The sequence below is a fragment of the Fundulus heteroclitus genome, chromosome 2, assembly GCF_011125445.2.
Source record: "Fundulus heteroclitus isolate FHET01 chromosome 2, MU-UCD_Fhet_4.1, whole genome shotgun sequence".
Classification (NCBI taxonomy): Eukaryota; Metazoa; Chordata; class Actinopteri; order Cyprinodontiformes; family Fundulidae; genus Fundulus; species Fundulus heteroclitus.
In genome coordinates, this window is record NC_046362.1 from 27,693,723 (window position 1) to 27,715,691 (window position 21,969).

At 41.4% G+C, this 21,969-nt stretch overlaps 1 protein-coding gene across 4 annotated transcripts in view; it reads left to right on the forward strand.

The window, feature by feature from the left end:
- Positions 1-605: 605 nt before the first annotated feature.
- mtss1la (MTSS I-BAR domain containing 2a) overlaps positions 606-21,969 on the forward strand; it is a 43,441-nt gene continuing 22,077 nt past the window's right edge. For all 4 annotated transcript variants that reach the window (XM_012860334.3, XM_012860348.3, XM_012860353.3 and 1 more), the window contains exons 1-3: positions 606-1,186; positions 6,344-6,405; positions 6,518-6,591. In XM_012860334.3, the coding sequence (XP_012715788.2) occupies positions 1,118-1,186; positions 6,344-6,405; positions 6,518-6,591 (205 nt within the window). In that variant the 5' untranslated portion in view covers positions 606-1,117. The remainder of the gene's footprint in view (positions 1,187-6,343; positions 6,406-6,517; positions 6,592-21,969) is intronic.

The following is a 21,969-nucleotide window of genomic DNA, read 5'->3' on the forward strand; positions in this document are numbered from 1 at the left end:
ATACTACTTTATTTCCTATTCAAACTAGAAAAGGAATTGTGTTTTCAGCTTGTCAGACCCTAGAAGAACAACAACCCGGCCAAACATTTAAATCATAAGAAAATGAGCATTGTGCTGAGCTGAGAGATGCCTGGCTGGCTCCCCTCAGGAGTGTTACATCACTAAACGCCCTTGATGTGAAATAAACGCACAAAAATAATAACTTTCAACCGGCAATTTCTGGGATCTTCAATTATAAGGTGATATTTATGGTGTTTAATAATGTTCTTGATAAAATATCTGGCATATTTGAAATTCATCAAATCCCGTCTTTTGGTGTAAATATGCAGGTGCTCGACGCGTACTAAGGTGACAAAGGAACATGCTACAGTTTCCTTGAACAGGTGAAAGAATAGTGAGGCGCAGCGGAGTATTATCAGACGCGTGCTTGAATACGCACATAAAACCAAGGAAATCCTGGCTTTGCATGTCCGGAAAACGTTTCCTAGGAGAACAGGGTTTTACTTTTGTTTGCAAGGGGTGAAAGGAGGGCGTGTGCGTGTGTGTGGGGGGTGTCCCTCCCTGTCCCCTCCTCCTCATCCACAGAAAAAAAAAAAAAAAATGACCGGCCCCTTTTCCATTCCCATGGATCGTATTACGGGAGACTCCATCTCCGAGACATCTGCTCTGCCACTAACAACAGAGCGCGTCTCCGCGTCCCCCCCTCTCCGACCGATTCCCGTCTCCCGTCGTGTGCTGGCCCCTACTCCTGCCCTCTACCCCCGCGACTGCGCCCTAGCTGCGTTATTTGCGCTCAACATGAGGAGCCACCGTGCCTGTGCCCTGCACGTTCTCCAGCGGCTTTAGTTCCAAACGAGACAGCTCCATCCTTCCCCGGAGCCAACGAACGGAGAGAGAGAGAGAGAAGCGGCGGAGCGACCCGAGAAGCAGCCGGTGGCCCCGAGCCGCACGTTTCTTTTTGTTCTTGCGCTCCGCAGGCTGCTGGCGGCGCGACTTCGCATCCCCGGATGGTCAAAACAAGCGTTAATGAGTGAACAAAGCTGAACACTGGGATCTGCGCACAGTTTCTACTCTCTTCACTAGCTTTTTTTTTGTTTGTTTGTTTGTTTTGGACACCATGGAGTCTGTGGAGAAGGAGTGTGGAGCGCTCGGTGGATTATTCCAGGCCATCGTGAACGACATGAAGGTAACGCGCAGATATTCAATTAGACAGGGGTATTGATCTGACCTTTGTGGCTGCACGGTGGCTGAGCAGACGGCATAGTGTATATATATATATATATATATATTTTTTTACTGCCTTTGTCTGTTTCACCGGGTCCTCCCCCACATCCCACATGAAACGCCGCTGTAGGACAGGCTGTGGGATGAAGCGCGTTTCCCTTTGTGTTATTTGCATAATGTGCAGCAGGTCCGTCAGGCAAGTGGTTGCCACAACAGTCCAGCCGGCGTGCCATCCTATTTACCAAACAGAAACGACTAAGATGGAAGCATCATACTTATACCCAATGTAAAAGAAATGGGGTTTGCTCCAGTGGTCATAACGCATATCCGGACAGTTCTTACATACTCCGGAATAATAAAACTAAGGCAGATGTTTACATGGTGATCCTTTATCACAATAGAGAGGTGATGGTGTGACATTTGACCCCGGACAATTGCTCCCTCTTTATCCTAATCAGTGGAGGATGCGCTGAAAGGAAACAACATTTTCATCACCACAGCCTCTTGAGCAGAAACAGGCATGAGAGGTTATTGATTGTGTTTCCTGATGTTTGGTCTTGTGCCGGTAAATCACTTTTTTCACAATATGTTGCTTAGGATCTAATCTGTGCGTGTGGCTTCAGTCATCTAACCGATAATTTGTTATAACTTTTCGGCCTTTTTAAAGATGATTTGTTATGCCGTCATAAGCACAACTTACTTTTAAACCAAGTGTGTGTGTGTTTGTGCATTGGGGGGGGGAGGGGGAGAGGGCGGTCAAGGAAGTTGTACCAGGGTGGTCTGTTGTTGTTCATGACAACAGATGGAAAGTGTGAACATATCCATCAGGCCTGCAGGCAGCTCCCTGCCTTCTTATTGTCTTGGACCCACATGGTGCTTGCAAAGCTCTGAAAACGAATGAATCATCAGGTCGTGCGTTCTGCCTCAAAGATTTGTTATTGATCTGAGGCTCGAGGGACCTTCCTACCACTGGGACAGGCTATTTCCAGCCCCCCCCCCCCCACCCCCCATTCGTCAGGGTCAGGTAAAATCACCTCTCAGCTATTGGCAGCCCTGATTCAGTTTCATACATTTCTCTTTTGTGTCGTGCTTAAGCCAGGACCAGAGGCGCTAGCCTTCAAATAGCGGCAGTCTGTGTATTGATAAGCAGCACAGATGAATGAGGCTGAAGCCCTTAGTCAGCAGAGTATCGATGTCCGGTGTCTGAGGAAAAGGTCTGACCTCATTGCTACCGCTCTGCTGGGCAGTGGAAGGCTGCACGGCCAACTTTAGCTTCACTATTAGCAGCACAGCGTTCTGGATTGTGAGCCATGACGGGCCATAGAATATCCTTATTTGCATGCAAACTCAGATAACTTGTGTCCTGAACTTCACAAACGTAAATGATAACGCTTAATATCTAACCTGCAGCAGATAATTTTCTTGGTTGCTTCATCTCGTATAAATTCACTTAAGTTGGTAATAGTGCACGGCCGTTGACCTACTATTTAAATATTTATCAACTTCTAGGCAAATAATCAAGGGTCTAACAATACATCCAGCTCATGAAAAGAGTTGATACACATTCATGGGTTCACGAGAAAGACTCAAGACAAAATTTTACCAGTATCTTGAGTTTTTAATTCAACCATTTGTAGCTTGTCTCCAACTCTGTCACAGTTGCTTTTTTTTTTTTTTTTTTGTACCAGATACCCAAAGTCTTGCATCACACAATATAAAAGTAATGGAGGACTCTTTAATGCTAATGCTAGTTTAAAGGTTGATACAATAGTATTCACACAAACCGCACTGGCATTTTCTTACGCTGGTCTTCACACCTCTTGGACTAACTGTTAGCTTCAGCCTCCAGAAATAACCAATCTGCGTTTGCACTATATAAAGAAGCGAAGAGAGTTTTCCAATAAAGGTCGGATATTAACTGCTATCCCTGTAAGGCAGGGGTCACCAACATGGTGAACTCTGACTCTTCTAGTTCAAAAAATCAGTACTGGTAGCCCTTCGCATGACACAACATCAATGGAGTAGCTTGCGGTTTCTAAAAGGGTGGTGACCCCTGCTGTAAGGTTATCTGAAACCAAAGTGAACTGCACAGGCATCGTGCAAGTAAGGACACTCTATGCTCGATCGTCGTTCACAATGAAGAATGTTGGGCTGCTAAAGGTTGAGCTAAAGCAGGTGTAAACTTGTGAGTTTGATGACCACGTAGAAATTCATACAGGATAAGTAAAACTATGACAGCAATTTTGCAATGCATTTGGTGCAATTATAACTTGTAAAAATGGTTGGTCATTTTATCTGTTGGCTATTTTGGTTGTTTTCGTGCTCAACTTTGGAAATGGTGCCACCTACTGCCGGATGATTCATACTGACAATGCATCCGTTCATACAACCGGGGGGACGTATCATACCTGCTTTGATAATGAACAATTTAAAGTAATTTGCTAACTTCTACCCATAGTCTGTAAGAAAATGCGGCTAAATATGGTGTATGTTCAGTTAGTTATTTAGAATGGCCAGGGAACCTAATCTTTCATATTTTAAAAGATTCCACGGGCCACAGCGGGGCTTGGAATTACACACGATGTAACACAAAACTTTTAGATAATAATGTGCAATTTAACAAATTACAGATGGGGACTTGAGCGTTTTTATCACCATCTTCTCAACAACTCCTGAAATTCAATGAAAAAGAAACTTGTGTACGTGCTTTAAGTTCAAGGGTTTGAACTAAAGGTAAGAAGGGGTTAAATGATAATACAAAAAACAGGATGGCCTGCTAACAATAAACTGAAATGTTCCCTGTAAGCAGGCCACCCTGAAATCAATGCTAAATAAATGTAATGTTTTTAAGTTTAATGATATAATGTATGGTCAATTACAAGGCCAGGCATTGTGGGCTTAGAAGCTGGCCAGCACAGTGATGCAGTTGGTAGCGCTGTTGCCTTGCAACAAGAAAGTTCTGGGTTTGAACTCTGGCCTTGACTCTTTCTCTATTGAGTTTGCATGTTCTGTTCAGCTTCCTCCAGAAACGTCTCCGTCCAACATGACTGTTAGGTTAACTGGTTAACTGGTAAACCGCGTCCCCGAGGGGATGAATTTCCAAAGGCTTGTTTTGTTTTTCTGTGTGTACATCTGAGCCCCCCCCCCATCACGGTGTTTTGTTTACGACACGAGTTTCTGCACTTGCCCGATGTTTTTTGCATGTTTCTTTGCCAATGTGACAGCGCCACCAATAGGCCCGGCATACCTACTACAGCGTTTTCAGTGGTGCTGCATTCTCTCACGTGGACACATATGTTTCTAAATCGTTTAAGAAAATTTAAAAAAAGGGCCTTAATAGCCCTTAGGTATGCCTTCCTGTGTGTCTCTGTGTTGCCCTGTGATGAACTGGCAAACTGCTCAAGGTGTACCCCGCCTCTTGCACGATGACGGCGGGAGATAGGCATCAGCCCCCCGTGACCCTGCATGGATAAGCGGGTATAGATAATAGCTGGATAGGATTTGATTCCTTTAACAAAAGGTAATCCAAATTAAGTTGTTTCCAATCACAAAAGTTATTCGATAGTCGAGTGCTACAAATATAACTAGTTCAGTCCAAGGAAAAATATGACACGTGTGTCATATGACATAAGGTGTGTTTCTTTAAAATTGCAAAAGGGCCAAAGGGACTCCTGGTTTCTTAATCTAAGATGTTTTAAAATTGAATCAACTATAACTGGGCTAAATCAGAATTGACACGGATTTACTGCCTTAAAACCCCTCTACAGAACCGAACGTCAAAAATCCTGAACTATCCCTTTTTAACGTTTTGATACAAGCTTGTTGGTTATTCAAGAGTCTGACGAAGCTAAAGGGACCAGGAATAAAAGAGGAGTGGGAGGTGATGGAACAGTCGGCGAAAGGGTGAAGTGACGACAGCAGTGACTCATCTGAATTAGCTCAGCAATTCGATCAGATGTGAGTGGCACATTTTGATTTCAAGCCTCTGCATGTTCCAGAGTGAAAGCTTTTGTCCTTGAGGACCAAGGATAATGCTTTTCACCTCACCCTTCAGTGAATGACGAGGGAGGCGGAGCGTCTTTCTCTTTATTATACATACACCTTTCCATCCACCTCCCTGAAGCCGGTTGGGTGTGGATGGAAGAAAAAAAAAAAAAAAACCCACGCATGCCCTCTTGGATGCTGTGCATGTCTTTTCCCGCTTCTTTAACCCCGGTTCCTCAGCGGTCTTGGCGGTGCGTACCTCCTGCCCCAGGGAGCGACAAACCTTCAAAACTAATTAGGCACCTGTTGAAGCTGAGCATGAACAGCAAGACTGGGAGGCTCAAAACAAAGTTCTTTTTTTTTGTTTTTCTTTTTTTTTTTAAGATGGCTCCTAAATCACTGTCGTAGGGAAATGCTTTATCCAAGAAAGGAGTTAACCTCAGTCATTGCCAGAATGGGGGTTACACCAGAAGCGATGAGGAGTGAGACACTTCCCAGATTGCATCTTGGCTATATATAGTCAGAACGTGTAACCCCCTGTTTTTTTTTTTTTTTCTTTTTCTTTTTTGGCTCATCTCCATCAAAGAGGCACACAGAGGTTATGCCTTCCCTCTCTTCACTCCAGGGCCCAAGCTCTTGGTTTAATGGGATCTAGCCCTGAGTGTGTTTTATGTTTGGCTTCTGCATTTATAGCTCAAGGCAGAGCGTGATTATCCAGCGGTAAATTTAATCCAGATTTTTTTCAAAGACAAGTCTGCGCTACCTGTGCACAGAATGCGATATGAAGAGCTTCGGTGTGAACTTAACACATGAGATTACCTATAGATTTTTTATATTTTTAAAATAACCCGGACAATTCATGTTATATTTCATTTTGTTTCAAACTCTGCAGTAAAAAGCCACGTTCTCTTTGACCTTTTGCAACCTTTTGTGGATTTAAATCTAATATTTTGTTCCTTCTTAAGTGAACGTTTTATCAAGCTGCTCCAGACTTCCTCCTATGGTGGAACATTGTGTTTTCATAAAATCTCGACACAGACTTATTGTGTGTTTTAGCAGAGTGTGCTTTTGCACCCTAATGTCCTTGCTCAGATATTGCTAAAACTTGTCCCTTTTTCTTTTCCTCTCTCACCAGACCTCCTACCCTGTGTGGGAAGATTTCAGTGCCAAGGCCACAAAGCTGCATTCTCAACTCAGGTGAGACGTTGTACCTGTGAACAGTAAACCTCAGTGGTGAGAACTCTTCGGCAATGTTTACAGACTCTGGGTGCAATCGGAGTGCAGTTAACACGTGCCGTTGTGTTTACAGGACCACTATTCTGGCAGCTGTGGCCTTCTTAGATGCCTTTCAGAAGGTGGCAGACATGGCTACCAGCTCCAGAGGTAAGAACCCAGTTTAAACTCGAGTATATTTGCAATTTGGAGTAATCTGACGATATTGGTTGCGACTAACCTACCTAGATCTTATTTTTCCTGTTGTTATGATACCACTCACACTACCTGCAAGTTCTAGCATCCCATTAACTAATATCTATATTTAGTGTGAGCATCAACAGCGGTACAACTCCATTCAACTGACCAAAGATGGTATATGCACAGGAAGTGAATGCATAGTGGTCCAGCATGTATTGTTTCCAAGCGGTCCTTTGCTATTGCTCGTGTTGATATTGTGATGACAAATGCAATTTGGCACATTATGCAGCTCCATATTCACTTTAATTTAGCATAGGGCTGGACGATATAGAAAAACAGCATATCGATAAAATAGAAATCAAACTGATCGAAATTGATACTTATCAACAAATTCAAAACGTATATTTTAAGTGCAGCTTTGGCCATTTCATGCTGTTGCTTAGCGACCTATTTTATATACAGAACACACAAACACCGAATTCAAACTCAACCCTTTATTTAACCAACTTTTTACCAAAACTGCAAGTTTTTTAAAAAAAAAAGAGAAAAAAAAGAATGTATGCTCTCTGAACTCTTTGAAGGAGGCGGAGCTTGGTTCCTGGGTGTGCTTTTGTGATTGGTTGGGAGGATGCGACAAATGTAGTATTAACCTACATGGCTAGAATGCAAAAGGAAGGAAAACTGTTATTCTATTGAACTTTTTATTGATCTTTTTTTTCTATCACCGATATACGATTATCGATTGATATATATTATTGAATTATCGTCCAGCCCTAATTTAGCAATGCTATCAACAGGATGTCTAACATCAGTATGTGGGTTTGCTATACTCACTTGACATGATGGTGGTTTATCTGTATGCCAATCTGCAATTACATTAGAGACAATAAAATCAATACCTGACCTCTCATGTTATCTGTATTAGCATCAGCAACTTTACATTGGTATTAGGAAAGGGTAGTTTAATGGAATCTGGTTCTTGTTGACCGGGCTTATTTAGCAAGGGCCAACCTTTCAAATCGGTTGAGTTAAAAAATATATATATATAGGTCAAGCAACAAGGATTTAAAAATGCCTCCACCAGAACCCTGAGCCAATACCCAGGATTGGATCATGAAATGCCCAACACTGCAAAACTTGTCCTTCCTTTCTTAAAGCATAGCCAAGGGTTAAAGCAGACACGCAATTACACTGTTCTTATGATTTGAAACATGAGACTGTAAGAACTGCTGCATGTAGTTGAAAAGTATAATTAATATTATGCTAAGAAGAGAAAAATATGGAAGCAGTTCAAAGAAAAGAGAATATGAGCTTCTTGCTTTTCCGTCCTAATGAGGCCTGCTGATCTGCTTTGTCACCTGCTTGCAGCAGCAGAGCGGCTGGCCAGAGGGCCGCCGATTAACACAGATTTCTCTGGACCCGATCGTCGAGAGCAGTATGTAGGTCAAAAAAGAAATCCCACTAACCCGCATGAGCGTTCAGAGCCTCCCGACGTGCTCTCAGACACAATCACGCGGGCTTATATGCAAACATGCGCGCACGCACACACATACGTTCCCAGTGTGACAGCTGGTAGCCGGCCACATGACCCGGCAGGTCACATACCAGTGCGCTTTTAAACGCTCTGCAGCAGCACCAGCCCGTCTTTACCACTCACTAAGCATAAAGGCGATCTCAGCAACCCTATTTCCGCGCCGTCACAACCGTCGCTTTCATACGCTCCCCTGTCGCTCTTAATTTTATTAACTTGAATTTAGTTATCCCCGCTAAATGATTCCTGAAGAGAATGCAGAAGGGTTCTGCCAGATGGGGCAAAGGTAGACGTGGCTTAACCAGCCGGCGGTGTGTGCGCCAGTAAAACGGGGCTACGGACCATTTTAGGCCACGACTTCAAAGGAGGAGCGCAGTAAAAGCAATCAAGACAGCCCGAATGATAGATGGCCCAGAGAGAGATGAGAGAGATGAGCAAACTGAGTTTCGCAGCTGGAGATGCATAACATCCCAGTAAGTGTGTCACTCATACACCCACTCAGTCTTCTGCTTCTCTATGAGCAACATTAACTGGAGGATTAATGTCATCCTTCTTAGGCCATGGTCTGTATGAGCAATGAGAGACTTTGGGAGCAATTTAAACAGGAACTAATGAAACATGGCTTACGTTCAAACAGAGCAGTTTCTTGCTCAGAAAGGCGGAGGCTACGCACTTATTGTCATAACAGCAGCGAGTTTTAGATGTAGCTGAGGGTGAACGACAATAGGAGAACACAACCTTGCGATATTGCTGAATACTTTAATGGGGATCTTCTATTTTATTTAGACACACTTGTTTTAGAGGTTTAAGACCGGTTTTAGTGTCAACCGTAACAACAATGACATGTGGCCACCTTTGATGCTTCAAGCTGTCATTGGTTACGGCGAGATCAAAGGTTCTCATTGTTCCTTTTGCGAGGGAGAAGAATACTTTAACTATGTTGATATCTTATTTTCATTTTAGAACTCAACCTGCCTTCATAATAAGCGGATTGAATACACACACACACACACACGGCTCAAAAATGAAAGCACATCTGAACGTCTCACTTTACTCCTCCCGTTCGTGTTGAGCGGGAACCAGTTCCAGTTCTTTCACAGTTCACTCGCCTCTCTGCTCTTTGTTTCCCCCCATCATCACGGTGTTGTTACCACTCAATTTGAGATCTTAGTGACCACAGTCTATATCAGACGTGGGTATACAGGCCAGAAAGCTTATTGACATGCAGAGTTTTAATGCACGGTACCTGGAATACTTTAGCTCACTTGATGTTGCCACAAAGCACTCCTCTTCGATTGGGATTTTGCACACAATAGATAATGATTGCAATCCACTATGCTTTGCACATGTATAACCTTTTTTTTTTTAAATGAGTCAAACAGCATTAGATGCAAATGACATTCAGAATCTGTCTTCCATGAGTTTCCAGAATCAGCATTTGTGGCTTATCATATATCTAATTAAGTTGCATCCCCACACGGATGTCTCAATTTATTCATGTTTTTACACTCCCGATTTAAATCTTTTAAGAAAAGGCATTTGGCAATAAGTCTGAGTCAACTATTTCATTAAAATGAAATGCCATGTATATATGCTTGAAAATTCAGTAGCTTTCTAGGGTAGTAAAATAACACCCTACATGGACTGTGTTAACACTGTGAATGCATCCCATTTATCTCCCTCACCAGCAACATTCTGGATGCGGCAACAGTAATAATTTTAACTCGCACATGGAGCTGCAGGCTTCATTAAAGCCGCTTTTCTATTGCCTACTAGTGTTTTTATACAGAGCAGTTTGCCAAAGTGCTAGACCAAGGTAAGCGTGTTTAATGGTTGTTTTGGCACGACTTGTGGATAATTCGTCTCAATAAGAATTTCACTGACATTCCAGCTGACCTTGTGTGGACAAAACTTACAGAAAAATGTTGTTTTGCTGTTTCATAAACTTCAACTATTATTTTTTTTTAAACAAATTGTTAGGTAAAACTAAGATTTGTTAAGTCCAGAAATTAGGCACATGGATCATAAAGTTTTCCAAGCCGTGCACAACAAAAAAACAGTGATTTTTCAAAACTGGCAACGTGAAAGGTGGCAGCACATCTCGCCGGGGGTGTGGTCAACATGATCCCAGACACAGATAGCGGTTTTTAGGAGTTAAATCCATTCAGTGATCTTGAAGCTGATTCTTTTACGTTGCCTTGGTTGGGGCTTGTACCAACGCTAGACCGGATTGGGTCATCTCTTCTTATTTTTGTTTTACATGACTGTTAATGGATCATTTGGAAAAGCATGAAGGCATTTGGAAATTCTGTTTTTTTTATGTAAAAAACTACTAAAAAAGAAATGTATTTGTGTAATTAACCTTCTCTTTTGGGGTAGAGGGGACTGGTTTCCTATCTGTGCTCCAATCAACAACAGAGATTGGACCGCAGGCTTTGACTTCCGTTTTTGAGGCTGTCAGATTAGATTCGTATTTGAATTAGGCAGACGTAGACCAGACGCTGGTGTTACCGACGTAGATTTGTGCTGGGCTTTATTTGTTGCAAAAAACACACAAATATTTTAATAGGACCATCTACAACAGCTGACGGGACAGATAAAGATGCAGGCTCTTTAATCCAGTCAAGCCTTTTTCTATACTCTCGTTTCTACTTTCAGGTGCAAGGTTTAGCATTTGCAAACCAAAAATTAGGTCTCAACAATTTATTCTGTGGATAAAACAGGCATTGAGCATATGTGGTTATGCATGAACTTAATGTTGGTGTATATGTGCAGAATCAAATGGAATAACGGGAATGGGGCTCCTTTATCACGCCTCTAGGACACTAAAAACATCAGCAATGAACATGAGTTTATTCACCTTCAAACTGTTTTAACCTCTAGGAAATACTGTATTTTCAGGAGAATTCATGTAATTCTTTGTGCTCACAAGAGTATATGATAAGAAATCCCTTTATTGTCCCATAATGAGGAAATTTGGGTGTGACAGTGGCAAAGAGTATTGTAATAATCAGTTTAGAAATAAATTAAAACCATAAATCTTAAACAATCTTTTCTGAAAGTATTACCCCTTAAAAAATGCATACCTCTAACGTGGTCTGCCATATCATTTGTGGACAGGGTGTCGTTTTTTAAAACAAATTTTTTATATCATGGCATCATTGACTTAACCTGGAAAAAGATCCCCCTTAAGCACCAAACTTTTGTAAAGGTGAACCTTTGAGGAAGAAACAACAGTTTAAAAATAGTAAATTACGGTTCCTCTTTGTGTTCAACAATATGTCAGGACCCTCACGGGTGTGATTACTTGTTGTAGCTCCCTGGGGATCCTGCAGTCTTTGTGTTTGCACTCTTTACTAATGTTTATCTATAGATTGTTGCTTCTGTTACTGGTTAGTTTTCTGTTCTTTGCAGTGGCGTCTCTGCATATTGTTTTACATAAAATTACAAATAAAGGCTCTCGTACTGTTCGTTTATTGAACAGAAAAGATTCACATCAATCCTTCAATGAGCTAACAAGGACAACCAACACTAGATTATTTGGTTTTAGTTTCCATTTTCCTATTTTGTTTCCATTTTCCTGCATTTTATTCCAACAGTTTTTTTAATTTGTTTTTATTGTGTTTTTATTTTCCGATGTTTTAATCACGTAAAGCACTTTGCATTGACTTCTACTTAAATGTGCTATTTGATTTTTGTAAATGTGAACACACCAATAGAGTGCTGGACCAAAACATCTGAGACTGTTTGAAGGTGGTGGTCTCAGTGCGGTTCCAAGCGAACTTTACAGCGGTACATTTATGGTGTGAATGTGATCCGACACAACTACCAGGTGTTCGCTGCAACCTTAAGCCAAACGCCTTCTCATAGACTGGTTTGTGCTGCATTGTGGGATGCTGTAGGATGTGCAAATTAATAAACTAAAGGCTGCACGTCTTTGTCATAAACCATCAAGCCCTGTGCAGCTTTCAAGACGTGTTCCCTAAATTCATTTGACCAACATCAGTATACTTCTCAGACGATTCTGCCTGAAATATTACCAAGAAATATACTAACAAGATGATTGAATTCTCTCTTTTCTACTGGCTCAGAACTCAGCATCTGCTTCCTGTATTTACATTTTATACTCCCGGCTCGGACACATATGACCAATAAACACTCTTTCAGATTCTCGCAGGGTTTGTAGTGACAAGATTTTGCTTCTCTGGGAGATCTCTCTGTTAAAGAAAAGTGTAGCATTGGAAAAAATCCCAAGTTAACCAATTCATCAACTGATTCGGACCAAAGTAAACCAACCACAGGTGCGAAAACCCCCTTACAGAGACAAAACAAAGGAAGTCTATTTTCTTTGTGCTGCTGATCCGATAAATTGTGGATGGGTGCATTAGATGCATTTTGAAGGGCCTGTTGGTATTCTTAATTGCTCCTTTTCAGGTTGTTTTCATGCATGTGTAACAGTTATGAAATAGCAGCTACTTCAGGACAGGAGTACTGTCATCATAACATTCAAGTAGTGTTTTGCAATATACATGTTTGAACCGAGTTATATCATTTCAGACATGAAATTCAATGAAAATCCTGTTGTGGGTAATTGTGGGACAGCAAGTGACACATCATGATATGACGCCATTAAGGACTGAGAAAATTTGGATGTTAAAAATGCTCAGCAGTTGCATTCGTCGCAGCTTTTTCAACTAAGCCATATTATTTGAAGCTGAATTTGCCATGTTGAAGTTTGGCTAAACCAGGAGCAGAATTGCCTGTTTTTTGTTCAACGGATGGACTGTTGTGAAACGGACTTTGACCTGCAAAAACAATTTTCAATAAATACAATTTAAGGATGGCCCATTTTTATGCATTGTTACCTTTTTTAAAGTACATTTAGGGTTCATTTAACCATCCATACTGGGGATGCATTAGAAAGTTCAGTGAAGCTGGTCAGTTTTCTACCTTTTCGTCACAGTAACAACAAAAAATACGTAAGCACTGAGACGGTGATACTTATTTGCAAAGTTTCCGCAAATTATTATTAAATTATGTCCTTACAGTTTGGATTAGCTAAAATAATCCGGTACATTTTTAAGAGCTCTAAACCAGACCAGGCAGCAGGAATGTCGGTTTTTCCCGGGAACCTGCCTGTGTGGCTCAGGAGTAATTTTTGAATATCAGCCCACTTTTTCCATGACCGGAGTATGGCTGCTGTAGCCTTTTGGCTGCTGCTATGCAGTTATGAAATGTTCTAAACAAATGGACAGACAAACAAAAAAAAAATCCACATTGAGTTTCCACTTCAGCCATAACAGCAGTTCAACAACTGAGAGTTGCCTGCACACTATTTTCTGATCTCTGTCCGTGTGGCTCTTTCTCTTCAGCCTCTGTGTGTGTGTGTGTGTGTGTGTGTGTGTGTGTGTGTGTGTGTGTGTGCGCTCCTTCATGCGGCTGTCGGTCTGTCTGCAGAGTTCATATTTGTCCCAGTGTCTCCCATAAAGCCATATAGGGTTGAACGCACCACGGGGGTGGGGGGTCGTGAACTGTTGGCCGCCATCGCTGTCACCCTGATCCCCTTCTCGTGCTGGGGGTGGGTTGGGGGGGACGAGTCGCAGCTGCGGGCACAGCTGGAGGTTTCATCGCATTCTTCTTTTGCCTGCTTTAATCCACCTTTAACACATTTACCCCCTTCGCCCCCTTTAACTCTCGCACCCTCAGGTCTGTACATACTTCCCTGTTCTTCCCCGCCAGAGCAGGCAACACTCCCCCCCCCCCGTTCTGTATTTCCCAACTGATCCAGGGAGGAGGTCAGGAAATATGAAAGGATTTTATGATTTCCTGTCCTAACTTTTATGTTGTCCTTCACTGTGAGGGCAGATTTAACTTTTTTTTTTTTTACATAAAACCCTAAGATCAATCCAACCGGTCACTCTGTTTCCACGTACGGAAAATTTCCTCAGTCTGTGCTCCTGTCTCCGCTTCTTCTTGGTAGCGTTGCGAGTTTTTAAGAGTTTATAATCGCGGTCATGGCTGTAGCGTCAGCGTCTGTGTTTTATGGAGCAGCTGGATGAGTCGGCTGCCAGGCGTTTTTTGGCGCTGCGTTTGACAATTCCTCCGACACATTTCTCTGTGTCGGAAGGCAAGTCTGAAGCTGCAAAACCTAGAAGCTCTCATCTGGTTTGAATAAAGTCGCTAAATCTATATTAGATGGGTGTATTTGGATAATTTAAAGCTCATGGAGCGACATGTTTCATGTTTCAACACCCATCTTTTCTGGAACGCTGAGGCCCTGCAACTCTCTGGAGTGTTTTATCATTAGACTGGTCAGGATTCTACACCTTTTTTTTTTTTTTGCTTCTTATTGAAAGGTAAATATATTTTAGAGCCACAATGAGAGTATTAAACTTTATTTAAACTGTAATAATTCTTTTCAATGCAGATAAGTCTTTTTAAAACACTTCTTACATAAACACCGCCTACTTTGCCGCCACTAAAAACTGGAAGTGAGTGCCATGCATGGATGATGACGTGTTACCTGGATCCGCATTGTCTAATGGAATATTGTTATAAATAAGACATGGGGTATAAACAAATAACCTTTTTAATGGGAATATGTTTATTGGACGTGTGGCCACTTTTTGGCAGAACACAAAAAAGGATGGAGTGAACACCTCTGGTGCAAAGGTCATTTATGCCGGAAATAATGATTTAGCTCAGTGGAAGTTAGCAGCCAGACTACCGCAGCTTTTGTTTGTGAGCATAAAGTTTATCAGGTAGAGGTATCCCCCTCACAGTACCAGGTCATTGTCCTTCTCCATGCACCTTAGAGGTAGGCTGAAGTTCACAACTATAGTACATTATAATTTAGTAAAATAGTTAGACTCCGATGAGTAAAATCTGTATTGGTTAGGTGGAAAAATAGGAGACTTGTACATGCCTTTTTAGTCCTGTAAAAAACATTTTCAGTAATCTGTGAAGCCCAACCGGATCCCCCGGACAGATCAGGAAAAGTGGATATGGTGAAAGAGGATGATTGGTCACCCTGCGTTATGGCGCACTAAAATAAAATAGGACATTCAGGTGTCTCAGCCGTGTGGAGAAACTGCCTGACGCACGTCTGCGTACATAAAACACTAGTCAGAACCGGAGCAGAAATAACTGAAAGCTGCCATGATTTGCTACTACAGTGATTTACAGGCAGACCCACCCTCCCAACACAGCACTTTTACATCCCTCCATAGGGTGCCGGCTTGTTGGGTTTCCCCGTTACTGGTCTCAAAACATTTTCTCTTGACTTCCTTGTCCTCACTGGATGAATCACCCTAAAAGCCTTTACTTTATGAATTCTAATTCAAGCTGGTGGCTTTGGTATTTCTACTCATGTCTGTGGTCAGATTGTCTTTAGCTCCAAGTTCTGCATTCCAGACATAATGTCCTTCCCTCTTTAGGAACCTTTCACCGCACTATCCATCAGCTACTTCCTAGCTTTCTTTCACTATTCACACATAATTTATTTTTTGTTGTTTTCTAATTTGATCAACAAAATGAAAATGACTGTAATGAGATACAAGCCGGAAAACAAATTGAAAGGAAATGGTAGAAAATGAGGTGATACGGCATTTAAATGTTGTGTGAGACGTTTATGGAGCTTTTACTGTAACTCTGCTGCTGGCTGGCCTCATGGTTGCTGCTTTTTGGCATTTTCCAGTTTTATTGTTGTTTTTGAATTAAATAAACATGAAAAAGCCTGGAGTCTAAGGTTAATGGTCTGTGACTGTATACCAAACCAGCTCCATACTTTGGAGGGTGAGGTGAGCCAGGGCCGGGGCCGAAGCCAGGGGGGCTGGTAGCTGACCTGGATTGGGGAGGGGGTGTGGTTGGTTGCTGTGGGACTTGTGCAGCCCTCGGTATCCGGGGTAGGCAGAGGCCTTGGGCTAATCCTCTTAGCCCCACTCTGCAACGCACAGACAGAGAGTGCCTTCACTTGCTTTTCTCATCAGCCAAGTCCAGCTTTAAAAAATTCACACTCTGGGATCATTGACCAGACTGCTATGCTCTGCAAGTTTATCCTCACTAATGAAACCTTTCTGTTCTGAACATCTGCACACCAGAGCCAGTAGAGTAGACCCCCCCCCCCCCCACACACACACACACACATACAAACACACACCATTCCAGAAACATACATCTACACAAGCACACAGACAGGATGTTCCTGTGGGTCATTGCACGCACTTTCCGGCTTCCTCTGTCTCATCTCTCTCTTACTTGCACAGTGGAGGTATGCTTGTAGATCAGTGTGTCAGCGAGGCAGTAATCTGCTTGGCTGCCGCACTTCTCTGGGTTGGCAGATGGAGCGGATATCCCTGCCCGCCATCTGGACACCCTGGCATGGATGAGATGTGGTCATGGCCTAGCGCTGAGCAAGATCAGGGGATTACTGCCCCCCCCCCCCCTCTTCCCGGCAATGCAAGCTATTTGTACAGGCTTGTCAAATAATGAGCACAGGCTTGTAATCAGCAGCAAAACAGCCATCAAGGCTAACGTGTCTTGTCCAAGCTTGATACGAGCCTGTATTGTAATCTCGGCGCCAGCACCAGGGGTTACAATCTGGAGTTGTTGTTGGTTGAAATCACTTGATGGGATTATAGATCTTGAGAGTTCTGGATTATTTTCGTTAGGTCAGATAGAAGGGGGGTAAAATATTATGGCTTGCTGATCCATTCTGGTTTATACTGCTTCTGCAGATGTTTGATACGTAAGCTTCCTGTCAACTCTAACTTGCTTTCCTTTCCCTGTTAATCAAAGGCCTACCCACAGCATGATGCTGCCGCCACCATGTTCTACTGTGGGAAAGATGTTCACTTTTGTTCTTTTCTGACAAGACCACCTTCTTCGACTTGTTTGCACAGGCTTGAGGCGTACTGCAAAGCGGACTTCTTCTGGCTATCCTCCCACAATCTTTTTGGTGCCCCTCTCTTGAAGGTTATTTATGTGAAGTGCACAACCAAAAGTCCAAGAGGAGTGAATGCTGCAAATCAGGGATTCACTCCAATCTGCTGGGTTCCCTTAGACAGACAATATTTTAACCAATTTAAGTAATGACACATAAATTAACTGAACTTGGAATCTATTCGTATGGTGGGATTTAATTCACCTGTTCTGTGAAGCGCCTTGAAATTACATTTGTTGTGAATTTGCCCTTTTATAAATAAACTGAACTGAATGGATTATGTTGCCTGAGCTGTGGATCTCTGCAGCTTCTCCAGACTTGCAGTGCCTCACTAAAGTATTTATATGGCTTTCACATATTTCATTACAATCCAACCTGCAATAAAAATCGTATTCAAATATTCAACTCGATTACAATTCAATGATATTTATATGGCGCCGATTCATGAAACATCTCATCTCAAGGCACTTTCCAAAAATATGTGATGGAAGAAATAGCTGAAGTTGGTTAAGTGAATTATAGCCTTTTATGTGTGTGTGTGTGTGTGTGTGTGTGTGTGTGTATCTTTGCAAGGCACTTTAAATTGACCTTGACAAATCCAAAAGGCAAGATAAAAAAGATTTTGCTTCTAGGAGCTTTTAAATTATTTCAAAATTTAAGGAAAGTGAGATTTATAATTTTTTTTCAATTCCCTTTTATTAAGTGAGAAACTGTTGTTAAAATAGCCAATAAGTCATGCTGCCGATGACTGCTTCTTTGTCATACCTTGACATTTAACTCTACGATGACGACCGCAGCCTGATAATTGCTCTTAAGGACCCATGAAAGGACAAGCAGTCCCATTTTAATGGGCCTCTCCAGTTAATTAGCCTGTTTCTGAATAGATATGCACCAATTGATTGACTTATGCCTGTGAATTTGTGGTCAAAGAAAAAAAAAAAAACATCTTCAGAGCTGTATGTATGTTCTGTTAATTAAATGATGCAACCTCTTTGCATCATTTAAATTACACGGTGTAAGACAACAATACGTGAAAAATAAAATACTTTTACAGGGCACTTTACATTGGTTTTCATGGGTGTTTCTATGGGAAAATGCTACTCTTGCTTCCTGGTGGATTGCCATGTCTAGGAAGGTTTGTCGTCTTTTTTTTTTTTTTTTTAGGAATGAACCATGACATATTGAAAGCATGGGATATTGTTTTATAACCTAACCCCACTTCTTCACAACTTTTCTCCTGACCTATGAGGTGTGTTCTTCGGTCTTCCTGATGGTGTTTGTTTCTCTAATGTTCTCTACAGCTGTATTTATACTGATCCTAAATAACACGCATGTGGACTTAATTTACCAGTTTGGTTTGTTGCTCCGGATTTTATTACAATAATGGTGGAGGAATACCAATCCACAGCAAATTTTTTTATTATTTCATTTGCAAAGAACCTTCCTTTGGTTTTCCAGTTATGCATTGCTTTGTTGATTTAATGTACAAAATCCCAGATGAAATAAATGAAAGCTTGTGGTGTAATGGGTCAAAACAAGACACAGTTCAAGGAGCATGAATACTTTTGCAAGGTACTGTAACTGTTTGTGTGACTCAAGCTGATAACTGAAGAAAAAAACATGTCCTTCGATTCAACATAACTTTCATTCTGAGGGAGAATACCAAGCTGAGAAGACAAACACGAGCCTTGAGGAGAACACTGTGTTCAGCTATATCCTGTGCTCAGCAACAAAGAGTGTGTGTGTGTGTGTGTGTGTGTGTGTGTGTGTGTGTGTGTGTGTGTGTGTGTGTGTTGGTGGTGGTGATTAACAGAGTAAATTAAACAAACCTGGTCTGTCTTTTCTAAAAAACAGCCATGACTGATCAACGAAAACAAATGCAAAGACATTTTAACTTGAAGCACAACAAAAAAGCTCTTTAATGACGGAGAGATGGTGACGAGCTTCATCTCAGATTAACGTGATACTGAAGATGGAGGGGGACTTTATTGCATTACCTTTACAGTATGTTTAGCCTAACAATCAGTGACAGTTTCAGTGCTGTTTGCAAAGAAGCCGAGCAGCAGAGTGGGCAGACCGTTCTTAGCTGAGACCAGTATGTTTACAAGGGTTATAAAACAGGGCAGCTTGAGTCATCTGGTTGAACTGAGGTTTACCTTTATAAGGGAGTTTGTCTCTCTTCCTCGAAGATTTATCTGATCCATTACTCTTAGATTTAAATATCCCCCACAAGACATGAGATGTCGTCAACCCTTTGCAAATTGCTTTGTTTTAACCGGGCATTCTGCTGTTCTCTTGCTGTTTTTTTCTTTTTTTGTAATCTCCAGTAAAATGCACATCTGGACAAGGGTTAACGAGTATTTTTAGCAGCATTTACGTCGCGGAACAGGAAGATCCTCCAGCAGGGAAAAAAAAAAAAACATCAGTTGTTCTTCTCCTGCGTCTATTGAGTCACGTCCTAATGCACACCAGAACATCAGCACTCACCAGGGGCCGTCTGTGGGTGTTTCTGGCTGAGAGGTGAAACTTGCGGCGCTCATTGTCTGGCCAGGCAACAATGGGATGACTGTGTGTGTTTGACAGTGTTTGCTTGAGGGACAATACAATATTTGATCCTGCGACCACTTCCTCTGCTCCTCGGTTGTATTGTTGCCGATGAGAAGAGACATTCCACAGTTTAAAGACGTAACATGAAAGCCTTGGGATAAGGATCTGAATTTGGCTATGGGCATTAATGATAAGCATGTTTATTGAAACACAATCTTGTGTTTCTGACTAGAAATATTTTCAGACTCATACTTAGGGACTTTTTTTTTTTTTTACTGTTATGGGAGCTTTTAGTTGATATTTGTTGAATCAGTTCATAATCTGAACCCTTAGGACACTTATTAGCAGAAATGTTGTGTTTATCAACCCACAGAACCAAACTAATCTTTTACTGAGTTCTACACTGAAGTTTAAAATTGGGAAGAAAATAGTTGTTTATGACCAGCGTCATAGCAAAGTCTCTAAATCCAGGAGACATACTAGCTGTTCAAGCAGCCTGAATCTTTCGTCAGGTATATTACTTCCATTGGTGACCAAAGCAGCAATGGAAAGAGTTTGAAGTACCGTGACATATTGGGCTCTAAAGCATTTGTAACCATGACAACCCTGGATACAAGTTGGTGTAGGAACATTGCTGACCTGGAAGTCCTCCTGTTGACCTGTTCCCCTTCCTAGTGATGTTTGATCTCATAACATTTGATGAAGATGCTTCTTCAACTAAAAGAGCAATGGAATTGTTTGTTTGAGGTTTATATTTCTTATACATATGAAATGACAAATAACACTAAACAATCGACAAAGAATCAGAAATCTGACGTTAAGGACCAAAATTCAGCCAGTAGGTGTCAAGAGATGTTGGACTGACCCATTCTAGATGAGTTGTGATCTTATAACATTTGGTGAAGATGCTTCTTCATCAAATGTTCATTCTAAAAGAGCAATGGAATTGTTTGTTTGTGGCCTCATAGTAATTTACAATTTCAAACAGAATTCTGAGTTGAGGGATTTTAAAGTAATTTCAGAAGAAAATAAACTTCCATCTCATTCTCCAGAAGTTAAGCCTCATTTCAAATTCACTTCCTGTTCCTGTTTTTCTACATAAAAGCACTTGTTACATTCATGGTCTTTTCAGTTTACATTCTGAAATATTTGCATAGTTTTATCTGCTTATGATTAGACTATATGATTATAACATGTTTAAGAGCTATTTTTTTTAATTTACTAGAACCGTACATTTAAACCAAACCATATTTTTCCTTTTTAAAGCTATGGCATTTGTTGAATGCATATATTTAATCATATGAAAATGCTACTAAATGTCAAAAATAATTGTTCATCTCTTACAAATGCTGAATAAATGCTTTTATAGAACCATTTATGCTGGCAATAAAATTTTGTGAGCTTTCCAAAATCCGTTCCTCCTGCTGTCCTGGTCAGTAGACCTTAAACAGAATGGCCAGAGGACCGTAGATAACTTAAAGAAAAAACACACACTTCAAAATAATCTTGAACAGTTGGCGGTTTGATCTTTCACCATGTCACATGTTGGGTTGTCCTTGGATAAGACAGTGAATGCCCAACTGCCTCCAATGTACTTAACGAGTACTACAGTATGCTGCATATACTGTAAACACCTTCATCTTGACATGGGTGTTGTGTCTGCTAACACATTATTCATGTAAAACAATTAAAAACACTGCGGTCCAGTTCCAACGAAAAGCATGTGACAACATGATGATCTAAGGCTAAGCAAATATTAAAGCAAATTCTAGGTTGAATTTTTTTTTCATCGCTCACTTTTTCTTTTATATCAGTACTCAATAGTTTATCAAAAGACACATGCTGTCCATGTCTGACATCAGCAGTCTATGTCCACACGCGGCTGTCTTATGCACCACTCATTCCAGTTTAGATCAGAGGGTATTGGTCTCTGACCAGCAGGAACAGTGCAGGCTGTTTTATTTATGACTTGAACTACCCCTACTGTGCAGACGCACTAAAACCCCAGCTGCGCTTTGAAGCAAATTATTGATGAAGTGGTTTTATGATGCTCTGTAAAGGTTTTCTTTTTAAGTCAGCTGCATGTTTGCGAAGCATCACCGGGGAATCTTCGCAAAAATGAAAACAGTAACTCTTTTTATTGTGTAATTTTTGCTTACTCTGGGCCAATTTTGGAAAACTAAGAAAAAAATGTTCGATTATCTGATTTTAAGTTTCTTGAACTTGCGCTCAGTGTGGGAGTATCGGCAGCGCCGGTGGCACCTGCATCTGTTGCTTCCTGACCGGTCAGCTTCACCCTCCGACTGGGAGTATGCGCCCTCTTTCATCT